We start from the raw sequence: 17433 nt of genomic DNA, 5'->3' as shown, positions 1-17433 counted from the left end.
TTTTTTCTTTTTGCTTATGTAGTGCTGAGGAATGGAACCCAGGGCCTCATGCATGCAAGGCAAGCGCTCTACCACTGAGCCACCTTCCCAGCCCCCTATATTTCCATTTCTTAATAACACGGGAACACACAAAAAAAATGGAGTTTCACAGGAAGTAATCAGTAATGAGTGAGCGCCAAGAAACATCAGACTTAGCTTTATCAGTAGCTGTAATGATACAGAAGAATATCATGAATCCCACAGAGAAGTGACCTTGCCCAAGGTCATGTGGCAGCTACTGCGTGAACAAATGGGTTCTGAATCGAATCCCACTCTTGGCTCAATTTTTTTTTAATTTCCCACATCCTTTAATGAACTACAACTACACCAACAGAAAAGACTCTCACCTCAGCCAAGACTGTGCTGCTTCTGAAACAAGTCAGGAAAAATTTAAAAAGACAAAAATTGCATTGTCCTGATGTAAATAAAACACAGGTACCTCACTTGCACTGGCATTTTACCAGATGTTTACAAAACTAAAATGAGTCCTATTTCCCAGGGAAGACTTATTCTGGCTAAATCAGATTTTGAAACTCTTTTCAACAATAAGGGTCTTTGGAATAGACTAAATAAATACTGGTTGTCTTGGCTTGCTTTTAAGAGATCATCCCAAAGAAAGGCTCTGTCTCTCCACCTGAAGGAGGATGGAAACAATGAATTCTGATTCCTGAGTTTATCATGGGCTTTGATTCCTCCATATAAGATTCATGGTGACCAAGTACCATTCCACTGCTATCTTCCTCTCAAGAATTGTAAGTGTTTACAGATTATACAGTGCAAAGCTTTGCTCTCACTGTCCATGGTAGATGGATGAGCACAAAGAAGAGAAATGGCTATGGTAGAAGAGTCTAGGCAGAGGAAAGGAAGACAGAGGGGAAGCCAGAGAAAAGGACAGGAGTAATGCCTACACTCCATTCCTCCTCAGCATCTTTCTCAGGGCCCTGGCTACCTCCCTATTCCTCAGGCTGTAAATGAGCGGGTTGAGAACCGGGGTGAGGATGGTGTAGAAGATGGAGGTAGCCCTGTCACCCACAGGTGTCCTGGCTGAGGCTCTCTGCATGTAGCTGAAGATAGCTCCGCCATAATAGAGGCCCACCACAGCCAGGTGGGAGGAACAAGTGTTCAGAGCTTTCTGCTTCCCCTCGGTGGAGGGCATCTTGATCACTGCCATGAGGACCCGGATGTAGGAAGCCACAATGACCCCAAGAGGCAACAGCAGCATGACCACACAGCACGCATAGATGAGGTCTTCAAAGAGAGAGGTGTCAGCACAGGAAAGGCGCAGCAGGGCAGGGACCTCACAGAAGAAGTGGTCCACTTCCAGAGAGTGACAGTAGGGGAAGCTAAAGACCATACCCACATCAATCACGCCATCGGTCACCCCACCCGCCCAGCATGCCAAGGCCAGCACAAAGCAGACCTTCCAGTTCATGAGCACAGGGTACCGCAGTGGGGAACAGACCGCCACATACCGGTCATAGGCCATGATGGCCAAGAGGAAACACTCAGCTCCTCCAACCGTGACCACCAGGAAGATCTGTGCCCCACAGCCTCCCCGAGAGATAGACTTCCGGCCTGAGAGGAAGTTGACCGCCATCTTGGGCACCACAGCACACATCAGAGTCAAGTCCATGATGGAGAGCTGGCTGAGGAAGACGTACATAGGCGTGTGCAGATGCCTGTCGGCCTGGATGAGCAGCAGGAGGAGGATATTGCCAGCCAGGGTGGCTGCAAAGGCCAGAAGGACCAGGGAAAAGAAGAAGATGTCATGTGGTGAGTGGCTGAACAGGCCTTTGAGGATGAAGTCAGGCAGGAGGGTATGGTTCCAGAGCTCAATGGCCATGACCCTGAGAAACACACAAACAAACAACAGTTTACATGGCACCTCCACAGCATAAAAAAATAAACCTTTAGCTGGGTGCCGGTGGTTCACGCCTGTCATCCTAGCTACTCAGGAGGCTGAGATCTGAGGATCGCGGTTCAAAGCCAGCCCAGGCAGGAAAGTCCATGAGACTCTTTTCTCCAATGAACCACTCAGAAAACTAGGAGTGCTGCTGTGGCTCAAAGTGGTAGAGTGCTAGCCTTGAGCTGAAGCGCTGAGGGACAGCGCCCAGGCCCAGAGTTCTAAAATTTATAATCTCTCCCTGCTTCTGAAATATATATAAATCTTTAAAAACTTTAAATATCTTTCCAGCTTTCTGACCCAAGAACATCTGTCTCAAAAACATAACCAAGTAGCCTGTAACACTAGCTACTCAAGAGGATGAGATCTGAGTATCATAGTTTGAAGCCAGCCTGGGCAGGAAAGTTTTTGAGACTCTTGATCTTCATTTAACTACACAACACACACACACACACACACACACACCTTGGCTCACGTGGTAGAGCACTAGCCTTGAGCACAAAATCTCAAGGACAGTGCCCAGGGCCTGAGTTCAAGCCCCAGGACAATAAATAAATCAATAGCCACAATCGGTAGCACACACCCAATAATCCTAGCATTTGGAGGCTGAAGCATGAGGAGTAAAAGTTCAAGGCCAACCTGGTCTATATAAACTCTGTTTTAATAATGACAAAAAAATCTAAAAAACAAATATAGCTCTTCTTAGAAACTGAGAAGACTGTCACAGAAAGATAATAAAGCATATTGAAACTATTTCCAAAGAAGGGCGGAAGAAAAGAAGCAAGAGGAAAACTGGTGTTTACATGCATACTATGTCTCTGGGATATTGAAGAATATATTTTATCCTTCAAATACCTTCGTCAGCCCTACTGGATTCTGCTTCACCGGCTCTGGATATATAACCTTGTCATTTATTTTTTTTTACAAGCTTCTGGGGTGAGCTGACACAGGCACATGCATGCACAGGTTTAGAACAATCTGTACACAGAACACTTAAGCCGTGTCGAGTCAGAAGCTGGGAAAAGCCTGGGCTGCAGGAAATTACAAAGACAGGCCAATAGAAAGAGTTGGATACAGAGTAGGGAGATAAAATCAGATTTTGGCTGAACATTCCCATAGGCCAGGATGAAGCTGGGACTCAACTGATCTCCTCAGCTTTGGAACTCAATCTAGAACCTGGGCGCCAGTGAACAACGATAATCATTTCACTATCAAACACTAAAAGATTATCATCATCCTGGTTTGTGGTACCGGCAACTTTTACCAGTTGGCAGCCAGGAAGTGTGTCCACATTCAGACTGACAGTCTCCAGAGAGTGGAGCCTGAAGCCAGAAATGAGACCAGCTCTCCCAGGTCCTGGACACCTGCAGTCCCTCCTGTGTCAGGCCCTTCCTCGACAACTCAACACCAACCACCCCCAACCCAATCGATGACAAAGTTCACCTTCCACGTCACCCAACAAATCCAGCCGTGGGCAATGCAGGAGCAAGTGATGGTCTTGAGTAGGTTACTTTATACACATGCTCCCCTGAGCCCCAGGGATCCAAATCTAAATATACACAACTAACCATCCAAGAGGTTTTTCTTTCTGTTTCTTGCAAAAATTCATAATGATCCCCCCAGTCCTAGGTTTCTACCTCTTGTGACAGGAAAGATACCTGGGGACACCAAACCTCGGTCTTAATGAGCCCAGGGAATCAACAGACGCTTCACACCAACAAGGAAACTGAAATAATGAGTTGGCTTCAGGACAAAGTTCACTCCTCATAGCCCTGACTTTGAAAAATACCCTAGACTCTTATTAAATGAAGGAAAGAGAGTCCCCCAGGGGATCTTACTTCCCTAAGCAGCATCTTCTCCCTTGCTTTACCCCAAGACCACCATTGAATGCCAGAAATGACTATCTATCTATCCTCTGGGAGTTTTACTAATGGATAGGAGAACATGGCGCCCGTCAGTTAAGTTACGGTGGACCAGTGGCTGGTCACCCATGCTGTGATTTGTCTGCAGGTACATGCTCATCCATGTGGATATCTTTTTCTCCCATTTAACCTTCTCTTGTCAGCTGATTCCAAGGAACCTTGGGCAGATAGAAGGAAACTTCTCCCACGGGTCCTAGGATGCCTTCAAGCCTGTTGGTTTCTTGTGGCTGCTGTCATGCAAATGACCAAAGGCTTGGTGACTTAAAGTCCCACAGTTTTATTCTCTTCACAGTGTTGGAGGTCAGAAGTGAAATGGAGATGTTGGGAGATGGGTGCTTTCTTGAGAATCTGTTTCTTTCCCAGCTTCTAATGTTGGCCTGTATGCTTTAGCTTCTGGCCCTTTCTTCTGTCTTTAAAGCCAACGGGATGACATCTTCAATTACTCTCTGCTTCTGTTATTGTATTTCTTTTTCCATAATTAAACATAATATATACTATATAAAGGAAATATACATATTATAAATATATATTATATATGGAATATATAATGTATGTGTGTGTGTGTGTGTGTGTGTGTGTGTGTGTGTGTGTGTTCCCTTTTCTGTAAGCAAAGGGAAGAGACTTGGCTACTCTCAACTCTCACTCCAGGTCACTAAAGCTACAACTGAAGAAATCCTGTCAGTGTAGGTCTGAGGTTACCCAGACAAATAGTTCAATGGTTTCCCATGTGAACACCCCTCAATCACCACAGTCTTACAAAAAGCACCTTGCAGTTTTGCATCGGTGTCTTGTTCCTTTTCTGTTTAGGCTACATTAGTAATGTGTTCTGTTCTGGCTACATTAGTGATGTGTTTAAGAAGGGATATAGAGTTCTAATTAATTCAGAAGCCATTGTCAAATGAATTTTTGAAAAGGGAGAGGTGTATAAACATAGACTAGTCAACTTAGATGGTTACTTAAGTAACAAAAGGAAAAAAATGTCAGATTTTTTTCAACTATGGGATAAACCTGAAACAGTGTGCCCTTCAGCCTTACTAGTCAACTTAGATGGTCTTGTGGCACATACCAATCTCAAGTGATACCTTCCTGTGTCCCCCGATCCTATCATCTCAGTGACACCACTAAATGCCGTCAAAAACAGAATGGAAGATGTCAGTAATGACTATAAGTTAGACATGAAGTCCACATCGACATACCTTGCTTCTGTCTAATGTAGAAGCAAACCATCAGATTATCATCAGACATCGGTTTCCTTCTATTTAAGTCCCGGTCTCACAATGAATAATTCTGGGAAAGTTTTTTTTTTATCTTGGTGTTGTTGTTCCTTCGCTTCCTTGAATGGAAATACCGAGAAGGAAGGAGCAGTGGAAAGTTTGCTTCCTGGGTCCCACCTAACTCTTCCCATTGTTTCTTCCTACCATAAACAACCTACTCACGCTCTATCTCCCCAGCTGAGGGAGTGGGAGGGGCGAAGGAGAGTTCAACAACCACTCTCTTCCAATGCCAAGGACTCTTTTCCAAACGGTCACTCCTCAGAACTAACTCTGGTCACATTTAAAAATGAAGAAAACAGCACAGAAAGTTCTCGTGATGTAAGCTCTCTGGGCACGGTTTCTGAAAATAGGCTCCTGTGGTCAACACAGAGGTGGAGATCTAAGATTCTATCGCAGAAAATGGTGGAGATACCAGATGTATTCTGAAGGCCTGTTCCTCTGTGTTCTGGTATACTGTGGCGCTTTCTTAATCCTCCTCTCCTTTGCCTTTCCCAGATCCCCACTCCAAGATCCTCTGCGATACTTTGGATGTGGTTTATCCACCAAAGGTTCTAGGTTTGGCCTTCAGTGAGGTTATGAGAGCATTAAGAAGCGTGGCTTAGTCATCTATAGGTAGATTGGGTGCTGGGGAGCCAATGCCCTTGGTGAGGAATGTTCGCTTTCAGGAATGAGTTCTCATAGAGCAAGGCATTGTGAAAACCCAAACCTAACACTTGAACTTCTCTCTGTCTTCTCGACTGGCCACCCAGACTCTTTCATCAGCATGTACTTTCTCTAACACAGCACCAGATCTTCATTGGACCCTAGCTGATGTTAGTACCATGGCTGTAAAACTCCAGAACTAGGAGATAAATGAATAATCCCCTTGGATGGGTGTCCTATTTATCCAGATAATGGTGAGGGTTTGTGGAGTTTTTCTCTAAAAGCTGAAGACTCTTTTGTGTGTGTGTGTGTGTGTGAAAAGCTGGGGACTCTTTACTTAGGGTCCTTGACTTTGGTCACAGAATAAGAATTTCCGGGCAAGTCACAATGCTAAGAAAACCTGAAGGAGCTTTCTTGAGTAGACAATACTCAATAAAGCGAACAGACAAGTTGGCATGCAGACAACAGACAAGGAAGAAGGCAGAAGCACACACTAACACGAGTATGGGTGCTCTCAAAGGGAGAGACACTGAGTTATTTGACATGGGGTGGGGTATTTATATGATAAGGCAGGGGGTCTGACTTAAAGATAAGTATTTATCTTTGCTCTCAATTATACCCCTTCTAAGTTCCTAGTTTTTCTTTGGGCATTCCTTCCAGGAAAGCATGCATCCTGCTCCAAAACAGATGCTAAGTCCTGAGGTAAGGAATGCATCCAGTTGTCTCTCTTAGAAGCAAAGACAGTACTTCTAGGTTTCTGAGTAGCCTTCACCATGCCTTATTTTCCCTAGACTACCTTGCTTCACTCTTTTTTTCCAATGAAGTGCCCTGCTTCGGGTATTTCATTAGATTAATGGAAAAGACACTAATGAATACATTCTGGTTGCTTCTCCTGTACCCAACATTTACTGAATCTTCTCCTCAACCTTTAAGATCACCTATCCTACCTAGAGAAGAGAAAGCAAATGGTTTTATTCAAGGGGTGGGTGTCCCATTTGTCCATGTCTGCCCAACACCTCCTTTCCTTGAGACCTTCCAGTAGTCCCTGTGGACATATGTGTCTGTAACTCTTCCCTTAAGATTTTGATGGGTGTCTCTATGATAGCATTTCTGAGACTCTCTCATGCCAACAGTGCCTGGAAGGGGCTCCATGGTGCCCAAGTAATAGAGTCAGTACATGCAACATGACCTTATGCAGCGAATCCTAGGTTACCATTGGTCCTGAATTTCTGTGTGTCACACAGATCAGGTTTTCCAGAAGCAGAGAGAAACAGATTTTATGCCAAGAATTTTATTGGAAAGAGCTCTCCAGATCAACACATATGGTAGATAGGGAGAAGACAGGTAAGGAAGCAAAACTGAGCATAGGAAATTGTTTTTTAATGATTCCTCAGGTGAACCTAATTGAGAGCCTAGAGCTGGCATTGTCTTTCAGGATCACTAATGAGATGCAGGCAGCCTTCAAATAGAAAGGAGAACATGACTGTAATGAATGTGGATTTTCTCAGCCATAGATATTCCTGGAGAGAGACACTGTCCCTTCTTGACTTTGTCAAGCAGCATCTGTTAGATGAGGAGCTTTGATCATCTATTCTTGGTAACCTTGATAGGCCCAGCCTTTCTTTCACATCAGTGGGACTCAGCATGAAGTGATGGATGGAACTGGTATTCTGCTTGGTTGGTTGGTTGTTCTGTGGGGCATATCTGGTTTTCTTCCAGTCAAACTAGAGTTGGCGAATCCAGGTTCCCACATAGCAGAATCCATATCATCAGACCCCAACCTCAATCTCCCACCCTGCCCACACAGGGACACTTTCCCAGGAGTTTCCTCAGAGCCCCAGTCACTTCTTTGTTTCTCAGACTGTAGATGAGAGGATTGAGCATGGGGGTGATCATGGTGTAGAAGGCAGACACCACCTTGTCCTGCTTGGAAGAGTGGTAGGCCTGTGGCCTCATGTAGGTGATCATGGCTGCCCCATAAAAGAGGGAGACCACCATCATGTGGGAAGAGCAGGTGGCAAAGGCTTTCTGCCGGCCTTCTGTAGACCGCATGCGGAGCACTGCTACCAAGATGCGCAGGTAGGAGGCAGAGATGACAGAGAAAGGCAGGAGCAGCATGAGGACGCAGCAGACATAGATCATGGTTTCATAGAGGGAGGTGTCAGCACAGGCCAGTTTAAGCACAGCAGGAACCTCACAGAAGAAATGGTCAATCTCCTGGGAGCCACAGTAGGGGAAGCGGAGTGTGAAGACCGCCTGGATCAACCCATCCACCAGGCCAAAGAGCCAGGATCCTGCCACCATGAGCCAGCAGACACGGCGGCTCATGACCACCGAGTACCTCAGGGGGTTGCTGATGGCCACATAGCGGTCATAGGCCATGAACGCCAGCAGGAAGCACTCATCACCCAGGAGAGTAAGGAAGAAGAGGATCTGCAGTCCACAGCCCGTGAAGGAGATGGCACCCCCACCTCGCAGGAAGTCGGCAGCCATGCGGGGCACAATGGTGGAGATGAGCATGAGGTCCATCAGCGACAGCCAGCTGAGGAAGAAGTACATGGGGCTGTGCAGCCGGGAGTCTGTATTGATGAGGACGATCATGAGCCCATTACCAGACAGGGCCACCACAAACATGAGCATGATGATGCAGAAGAGGAAGAGGTGTAATGGTGAGTGGCCGAAGAGGCCCAGGAGGATGAAGTGGGAGATGAGAGTCTGGTTACCCTGCCAGCCCATTGTTCCTGCACAGGGTTCACTGGAGCAAGGCCTGAGATCTGCAAGCAGGGCGGTTACAACATTTAGCATTACAGTACTTGAATCAGGATCCTGCCATCAGAAGCCAGCAAACACAGCAGCTCTGGACCCTTCCCCAAACACTCATTTCCCAAGTGGATAAGAAATAATCACCCAGATGGTAGAACAGACCAGAAAGGAGGGGATCACTAGGGAATGGGTCCCTGAGTGAAGTGGGCATGCAGGCAGAGGGACAGAGAGCTCCTGGTTCCAATGTTGGCATGGGTCCTCAGACATCTGGAACATCAACGCTCAAGTGAGAGCTGACCCTCTAAGTCTTCCCATCCTAATTGGAAAGACTGTGGATAGCAGACTTTGTGTTGCAACCCGCTACTTCCCTCTGAGTTTTCTCATGGCTGCCCCAGGCCCTCAGGTGCTATATAGCCTGTGGGGAATACAGATGAAGACAACATGTATGTCCTGCCCCTGCCCAGATTCCACTCCCACCACTGGGCCATCCTGTGCTTAGGTCCAAGAGCCTGACTACAAACTCAGCAGATTCAGCTATTGTAGGATGCCCATTGTGTCTCAACTTTCCTCACCACTTAACAGGCCAAAGCTAGTCTATCTCTGAAGAAAAAAAAAGAATAAAATCAAAGTTTATTTCCTCAATAAAAACAGAAAGAATATTACTTGTATCATATACATATATGGTATATGCTTATACAGTATGTTTATATACCTATATACATGTACATTTGCCATTGTTCCCCAGGATGTGTCTACAGCAAGTGAGTGACATCATGCAATCTGCCTAGATAGCCTAGGCCTGCATTCATTCAACATGCATTTATTGAACGCCTGTTATGTCTGAGAAGATCTATGCTAACTGCTGAGAGTAGAAAAATAAGAAGATGGAAGAGTTTCCCATTTGGGCCCCCAGTATGTTGTGACTCTATCCTCCTAGGCCCAAACCCTCCTTTCTTCTTTCCATCAATGCCCTCCTCCTCCTCACTAATCTCTGTCTTATAGCACTTGGCATCTACAATCCCAAAGATGTTGATAGGTCAAGTATTACCTAGTGAACATCCACCATATCAGAAGTTCCTAAGATGGGTGGTTGGGAGGTCTTTGTATGCTCATTGATTTGATTCTTTGGTTGTTGGTGGTAGTGCTCCTGGTAAGACTAAAACTCAAGGCGTGGGTGCTGTCCCTGACATCTTTTGCTCAATGCAAGTGCTCTACTACCTTCAGCCACAGTGGCGCAGGTTTTCTGATAGATAATTGGAGATAAGATTCTCGATCTTTCCTGCCCGGGCTGGTTTCAAACCATGATCCTCAGATCTCAGCCTCCTGAGTAGCTAGGATTACAGGCAAGAGCCACCAGAGCCTGGATCTCCTTTGATTCTTTAGACAAGTAAAAGGGCCTCACCTTTGACCATGGAGTTGAATTAACTCTCCTGTTGGTGATAAGCACATTTGCAGGAATAGATATCTAATAACCCCATGACACATTAGCAGAGCACAAAGGATCTGAGTAGCTATGTCTGTAGACTCCATGTACCATTTATTCACACCTGCAGGCCAGGAGCCTTCAGGAGAGGTGCTCTGGGGGCAATCTGCCTGCTCTGAAGGATGCCAGGGGGGAACTTTCAATCAGCTTGCTCAACTCAGGAGAAGCTTCCTGGAGCCTGAAGGATAACTGTGATTCCAAGGCTATGCAGAAGTCAGTGAGGTGATCCAGGCATGGGAAAGAGGCAGAGAAGAAAGCACAGTGTTGCTGAAGGGGCAGATAAGGCCAAATGACTGAGCAAAGGGACAGCAGTGGAGGGGAGCCTGAGCCTTCATGCCAAGGTGAAGAGTTGGAACCTCACGTATTACCAGATAACGTAAAACAGCTATGGTTCAACCAATTATTAGTTCTGTTCTGTGGGTAAGTAAATCATCACTGAGACTTGCACTTCCCCAACCTTGCAAAAAGAGGACAAAAATACCCATATTCCAGGGTAGTCCTGAGCCTTACAATCATAAATTCAAAAGCCCCAGACATTTGCCTGGTTCATACAGAAAATAAAGCTCAATACTCAGTGGCCACGATTGGCCTTTCTCAATAGAGCAAGTCTATACAGAAAATAAAGCTCAATACTCAGTGGCCACGATTGGCCTTTCTCAATAGAGCAAGTCTAAGATTTCAGCAGATGATAGAAGGACAAAGAGACTGCAGAAAAGAGGAAAGTACTAGAAAATGCTGTGATGACCTAAGCAAGAGAGGGACACCCACTGTGTGACCTTGAGCATGGTCCTCAACCATCCTGAGCTTCTTTCTGAATACCCGGGGATGTTGGAAAATACTTCCTCACAGTTGCTAGGAAGATAACATTGGATGACACAGATAAAATCCTCCACTCCACACCCAGTGCCAAGTCAATACCCAATGCATCGTGACAACGATTGTGATGAAGGTCTGCGTCTAATAAGTGCTGAGCAAGAGGAGTAGAGGAAGGTAAAATAGAAAGGAAACATTTTCAACTGCAGTGCATAGAAATCAGAATTTCTGAGTTTGTGTAGGGCACTTGGACACCGTTTGACGCTTATCCGGTGAATTGATGGCCTTTCAGCCAATGCTTTTTAAACAATCCACTGGAGAAACTAATCTGGGTCGATGAAGGAAGACCCACTCTAGGATGATCTAAGTTGCTACCATTGGAGGTGCAAGATTTCCCTGACAAAGACTTCCCAGGGCAATGGCTTCAGGTAGGCTACAGAGACTGCAGCAGAAGCTCACCTGGGAATGTTGTGGAAGAGCTCTGAAGCAGAAAGGGTGGAAATCAGACCCATGGGAGAGCTTTCTCCCATAGACAGAAAACAGAGACATGGAAGAAGAGGGGAATGAAACATCAAAACATGTTTTATCAAAATAGGAACAGCTCTGACTGTCCTTCAGGAAGGGGTGTAGAAGAGAATATGAAAACAGAAAACAGGAATAGAAAACAGAGACTTGTTTCTAAGAATAAGAAGTGCAGGTGTTGTGGGTGATGGGCAAGAGTAGATTTTACTACTGTCTTTCTGACAAAATTCATACCAAGATATTATCAGTGACAGTCAACTCCCCCAGAATCAGAGGGACCCAGGTAATCATGCACAATGACGGTTTAGACCTCTTCCAATTCTAGCCATGAAATAAAGGATTACAGCAAGGATTACAGTGTGTGTGTGTGTGTGTGTGTGTGTGTGTGTGTGTGTGTGTGTGTGTGTGTTCTAGTAGTGTGTGTTGGCTCTAGAGCTTGAAATTGGGGCTTTTGTGATATTCCTGAGCTTTTTTTGCTGAAGGCTATCACTTAACCATTTGAACAATAACTCCACTCATGGCTTCTTGGTGGTTGGTTGGAGATAAATCTGCTGGACTTTAGATCTGGGCTGGCTTTGAACCACAGTCCTCAGATCTCAGCCTCCTGAGAAACTAGAATGACAGGTGTGAGCCACTCACATCTGGCATAACCCAGAATTTTAAAGGTCAGATCTCATCAGGAAAGAGTGCTCTACCTCAACAGAAATAGTAAACAACAGATTGTCACTGATTGTTATGGAGTCAACAAGCTTACAGACTGCTGAGGATTTGATCATTAGAAAGGAGATAGAAGACATGAAGAAGTGCATTACCTGAAACCACAAATCCGATGACACCAGACACAGGTCTGGGGAACCCAGTGGGCAGCCTTCCAGTCAGAAGCTGTATGTCCCTGATGAACCCCACTGCCACCCAGAGACCCGCTGCTCTGCTCAGGGAGTTAGGTGTGCAATCAGGTCTCTCTCAGTTCAAACAAGCTGATGGAGCTCCATCTCACTGGATCTGAAAAGAAGCAGGAGGGACTGAGGAAACCTAAAGAGGAATTTGTAGAACAAAAAGCTCACAGTTAGAATAACTCTGGTCCCGCCGGGCGCTGGTGGCTCACGCCTGTAATCCTAGCTACTCAGGAAGCTGAGATCTGAGGATCGCGGTTCAAAGCCAGCCCGGGCAGGAGAGACCCTGAGACTCCTATCTCCAATAAACCACCAGAAAACCGGAAGTGGCGCTGTAGCTCAAGTGGTAGAGCGCTAGCCTTGAGCCAGCGCCCAGGCCCAGAGTTCAAGCCCCACGACCGACAAAAAAAAAGAATAACTCTGGTCCACCCTGTATGGTGAATTGATGGAGATGTTTGGAACACACACACACACACACACAGAGGAAATACAAAAAAAGGATGTGGGAAAGGTTTTGAAGAATGCATGAGAATAGGAAGAAAACAGATGCTGAGAGAAAGAACTCTAGAAAATCTGGCAAAGAGGGCTGGGAAGGTGGCTCAGTGGTAGAGCGCTTGCCTTGCATGCATGAGGCCCTGGGTTCGATTCCTCAGCACCACATAAGCAAAAAGAAAAAAGCTGGAAGTGGTGCTGTGGCTCAAGTGGTAGAGCGCTAGCCTTGAGCTGAAGAGCTGAGGGACAGCGCCCAGGCCCAGAGTTCAGGACCCACAACTGGACCCAAAAAAAAAGAAAAGAAAAGAAAAGAAAAAAAATTAGACATATAGACAGTTTAAAAGCCTTCCAGAAAGAGCACAGATAGAAATATCCCACATCTGAAAGGAAGGCAGTGTGCAAGTGACCTGCACAAAAAGAGGAAGGCTGCCTTCCTGAGGGGGGACAGGGGGCACACAGAGCTTCTCACCTGCACTTGAGCCCCTCCCCTGGGCCAGGGCCAGCCCCTGGCTGAGAGATCTAATTCTCTGCCCCTACTCACTCCCATCCACTGTTATGTCCTCTGCTGTGACTGAGTTGCTTCTCTTGTCACAAATCCTCAGAGACCACCCCTCCTCTGACACACCTCTGTCCCCAGTCTCTCACAATTAAACCTCCGAGGGAAGACAACTTCCTGGGAACTTCTCTGAGCATCTCAGGCACCCCAGCCAACCAAGTGTCCCAGGGGAAGAGAGAAGGGGAAAGTAAGTCATGAGGGCTTCTCTGGGCGCACTTAGGAAGAAGTGCACAGATGTCCTGTTCTGTGTAGTTAGTGGTCCATCATGGGGTCAGCCATGCTGCCATATGTATAGGTGGCATCAACAGGGCATCTTTTGGAATCTTCTAGAACAACACCTCTCCCTCCCTCTGCCTCTTGTCATGACCTAAGCTAAAGGCGGCAGCTCTCGTGTAAGATTTGGAAACTTTAAATGAGTCACCAACTTAAACGCTCTGACCTCAGAGTTCAGCTCTACTGCAATTCAATGCAGGTCCCCAAGAGGACAGAATGAACACCACCAGCTCGCTTGTCCCAGCACTGACCACATCCTGCCCGCTCTCCTGTCAGCTCCCAAATGAGTGAATTTCCCTCTCTCAGGTTAGATGTTTTTCAAAAATAAAGGGAGCACAGGATAGAGACTAAGCTGGGTCACAAGAGCCTAGATGGAGTTTGACTAATCTGTCTCTCAGTTTCCTCATTCTGTAAAAAGGAGACAGTGGTGCTCATCACAAAAGGTTTGCTGTAGTCGGGCACCTATGAACCATTCCTGTAATCCTCCTTATTATGGAAGTTGAGATCTGAATATTGCAGCTCAAAGCCAACCTCAACAGAAAAGGGCAAGAGACTTTTATCTCCAGTTAAGCTCCAAGGTGTGGAAATTAGAGCTGTGGCTCAAGTGGTAGAGCAGTACCCTTGAGCTAAAAACCTCAGGGACAGCACCCAGGCCCGAAGTTCAAGCCTTACAACTGGAAAAGTTATGAAGGTAGGAAGGAAAGAAGGAAGGAAGGGAGGGAGGGAGGAAGGAAGGAAGGAAGCAAGGAAGGAAGCAAGGAAGCAAGGAAGGAAGGAAATAACTATAATTGGTGATAGATAATATTCAGATGAGATTGTGGCTGATTATAAGGTATTATGAGAACTATGGCTGTTGAAGAATACCATGCACATTTTAAGGAAGAAGCACAGTGTAGTTGTTGCTACTCGATGGAAGTTCAAATAAGAGTAAATGGGGGTAATGGAGCAGGGCACTGAGTAGCTGGAGCGCTACACTGTGTGCTTGGGAAATCTACTCTCACCGCTCCAAGCCCTCTCCAAGTAGCTCTGGCTGCTTATATCATCGAGACTCACATCAGGATCTAACAACAGAACAATTACAAGGAGGCTATATGGCAAAAGGAAAGAAAAATAACTCCTCATGATTTCCTGGTAGTAGCTGTGCAAACCCTCCCAGCCATGTGCATTTTCAGAACCATTCTGACAAAGCTTGCCAGAGGAACATGTACTGGCTGACCAGCTTCTCTGTGTCTCAGTAATCTGAGACTAGAGATCTTCTCTACATTCTGAGGGTACAAAACCAACCGCAGAGCATGAAGGCATTATTGGATGCTTCCTTCTATAAGAAATGGGTTTTATTGAGAATCTGCTAGTTAGAAAGCATGGAATTAAATATTGACAATACACAAATGAAGAAGACATGGTCCCTGAAGAGAGAACATCTAAATAATAAGATTTTTTTAATTTCTTTTTTTATTTTTTTATTGTAGAAATACTGTACAGAGTGGTTACAGTTACATGAGTAAGGTAATGAGTACATTTCCTATGGAGCATTGTTACCTCCTCCTTTGTTTTTCCCTTACCATCCCTTCCCTCCCCACCTCCTTTTTTTTTAATTTCTTAAAATAAGGTTTATGAAGTCTCAAGTGGACAAGGGTGGACAAGGCTCAGAACTAATCAAGAGTTCTAGAGAGTCAACATCTAGAAAGTTTCCACATCAGGTATTTCTATTTATTGGCCTGAATCATCTATTAAGTAATCTAGAAAAGGATGTAAACGAAGACGGTAATGCCCTAGAACAAAAGAAAAAGATGTCAGGAGAAATTAACAGAATAACTTTTTTTTAAATTTTTTATTGTAAAAATACCATACAGAGGGGTTACAATTACATGGGCAAGGGAATGAGTACATTTCTCATCAAGCATTGTTGCCTCCTCCTTTGTTTCCCCTTCCCATCCCTTCCCATCTCCCCCTCCCCAACAGGATAACTTTAATGCAAGGATATCATAAACAAGCCAACAGTGGCAATCATGGACTGCATTATGCCTTCGTGAGGCTTTGGATTTGCCTGTGATCTCTGCAAGGAAAAGTGGACATTCTTCTCATTTACTAGTATGGAGGCAGACATGCTCCCAGGGTGACTGACTTACTGGAGGAGGCAGATTCAGCCAGTCTAGTGTTCAGTGCTGGCTGCCAATCCTGCAGCGATCCAACCCCTTCCTCAGTGCCCCCATCACCTCCCGGTTTCTTAAGCTATAAATGAGGGGGTTGAGCATAGGAGTAAGGACCGTGTAGAAGATAGAGACCACCTTGTCATGGCTAGGAGCTCGGTATCGCCTGGGCCTTAAGTAGATAAACATGGCTGCCCCATAGAAGAAGGAGACGGCGGTCAGGTGGGAGGAGCAGGTGGCCAGGGCCTTCTTGCGGGACTGAGCAGAGTTCATGCGGAGCACAGCCCCCAGGATGCGAGCATAGGAGGCCACGATGATGGAGAAGGGAAGGAGCAGCATGAAGACGCAGCAAGCAAAAAGCAGGGTATCGAAAAGGGATGTGTCTGCGCAGGCCAGTTTCAGTAAAGCTGGCACCTCACAGAAGAAGTGATCCACGGTCCTCGAGCCACAGTAGGGAAAGCTCATGGCTGCCACCATCTGAATCATTCCATCCAAGATCCCAAAAGCCCAGGAGCTCCCTGCAATCTGGAGACAGACCTTTGGGCTCATGCGTACGGGATAATGTAGTGGGTGACTAATGGCCACATAGCGGTCATAAGCCATGAGTCCCAGCAAGAGTCCCTCAGACCCCACGAGAGAGACAAAAACTCCAATTTGTACCCCACAGCCCACAAAGGAGATGGACTTCCTGCCAGACAGGAAGTTGACCGCCATCTTTGGCACGATGTCACAGACCAACATGAGGTCCATGAAGGAGAGCTGGCTGAGGAAGAAGTACATGGGTGTGTGGAGTCGAGGGTCTGTGTAGATGAGAAGGATGAGGAGAATGTTCCCGCAGAGGGCCACCATGAAGACTCCAAAAACAATGGAGAAAAGGACAGAATCAATCTGGCTATGAGAGAAGATGCCCAAGAGAATAAACCCATCAAGAGTTGATTGGTTCAACCACACTCCCATGACTGAGCCACCAGTCACCTGAGAATATGGACAGAGAAATTCCGAGAATGAGGACCCTGCCTTTAATCTCTAAATCTCATTCTTCTTCCTTGGTCAGATAGATCTTTTGTGATTCATCAGAGGTAAACACATGAGATTTGGCCCAGAGAAGAGAACACTTATTGATTTCCTCAGGATATAGTCAGACCTCTGCTAATTCACAGAATTACCTATTCATGTGTATTGATCTACACCAAGAAGAGTAGAAACTAATTGTGTGTGTGTGTGTGTGTGTGTGTGTGTGTGTGTGTGTCTGTGTGTGTGTGTGACAATCCCCCTACAGGCAAAACCTTGGCTTTGTCATAGGGCACTGACTCTTTGTAGCTGTCATTACATTGCCTTGTAAACTATCTTTAACAGTTCTTGCAACCATTTCCTTCATAGGAGAGAATTTATCCATTAAAATCAGGGAAGACAGTGGAGACTTGGGATTGTTTCTTGGCCTTTGTTTTGTGCAGACACAAAATGTTAAACCCATCGTTATTTAAATATTTCTTTCATTCACAGATTCACACTCCCAAAAAGAACCTCTTGGTCCCAGATTCACAGACTCTCAGAACCGAGTTGTCTCAGCAACTACCCTGTTTTAAGCTACTATCTTCTCTTGCCTAGATCATAAAATCTTCCCTTCTGATCTCCCAGCTTCTGTCTTTGAACACTTGGGCTTTATTTTTCACATCAATTCCAGTGATCCTTCTAAAATGTGGATTGG

The 17433-nt window shown here is 45.8% G+C and overlaps 3 protein-coding genes across 3 annotated transcripts; all 3 read right to left on the bottom strand.

The window, feature by feature from the left end:
• Positions 1–943: 943 nt before the first annotated feature.
• Positions 944–1882, bottom strand: LOC105996757 (olfactory receptor 2M3-like). The gene has a single exon (XM_013030940.1). The coding sequence runs from the start codon at positions 1880–1882 to the stop codon at positions 944–946; it is 939 nt and encodes a 312-aa protein (XP_012886394.1).
• Positions 1883–7150: 5268 nt separating this feature from the next.
• LOC105996735 (olfactory receptor 56-like) lies at positions 7151–8516 on the bottom strand. The gene has a single exon (XM_013030922.1). It carries the CDS (start codon positions 8514–8516, stop codon positions 7563–7565), a length of 954 nt encoding a protein of 317 aa, XP_012886376.1. The 3' UTR covers positions 7151–7562.
• Positions 8517–15733: 7217 nt separating this feature from the next.
• LOC105996741 (olfactory receptor 56) lies at positions 15734–16683 on the bottom strand. The gene has a single exon (XM_013030925.1). The coding sequence runs from the start codon at positions 16680–16682 to the stop codon at positions 15735–15737; it is 948 nt and encodes a 315-aa protein (XP_012886379.1). The 5' UTR covers position 16683; the 3' UTR covers position 15734.
• Between the last annotated feature and the right edge of the window lie 750 nt (positions 16684–17433).

This window comes from Dipodomys ordii, unplaced genomic scaffold (assembly GCF_000151885.1).
Source record: "Dipodomys ordii isolate 6190 unplaced genomic scaffold, Dord_2.0 Scaffold135, whole genome shotgun sequence".
Lineage (NCBI taxonomy): Eukaryota > Metazoa > Chordata > Mammalia > Rodentia > Heteromyidae > Dipodomys > Dipodomys ordii.
This window is presented reverse-complemented; position numbering and strand designations above follow the sequence as displayed.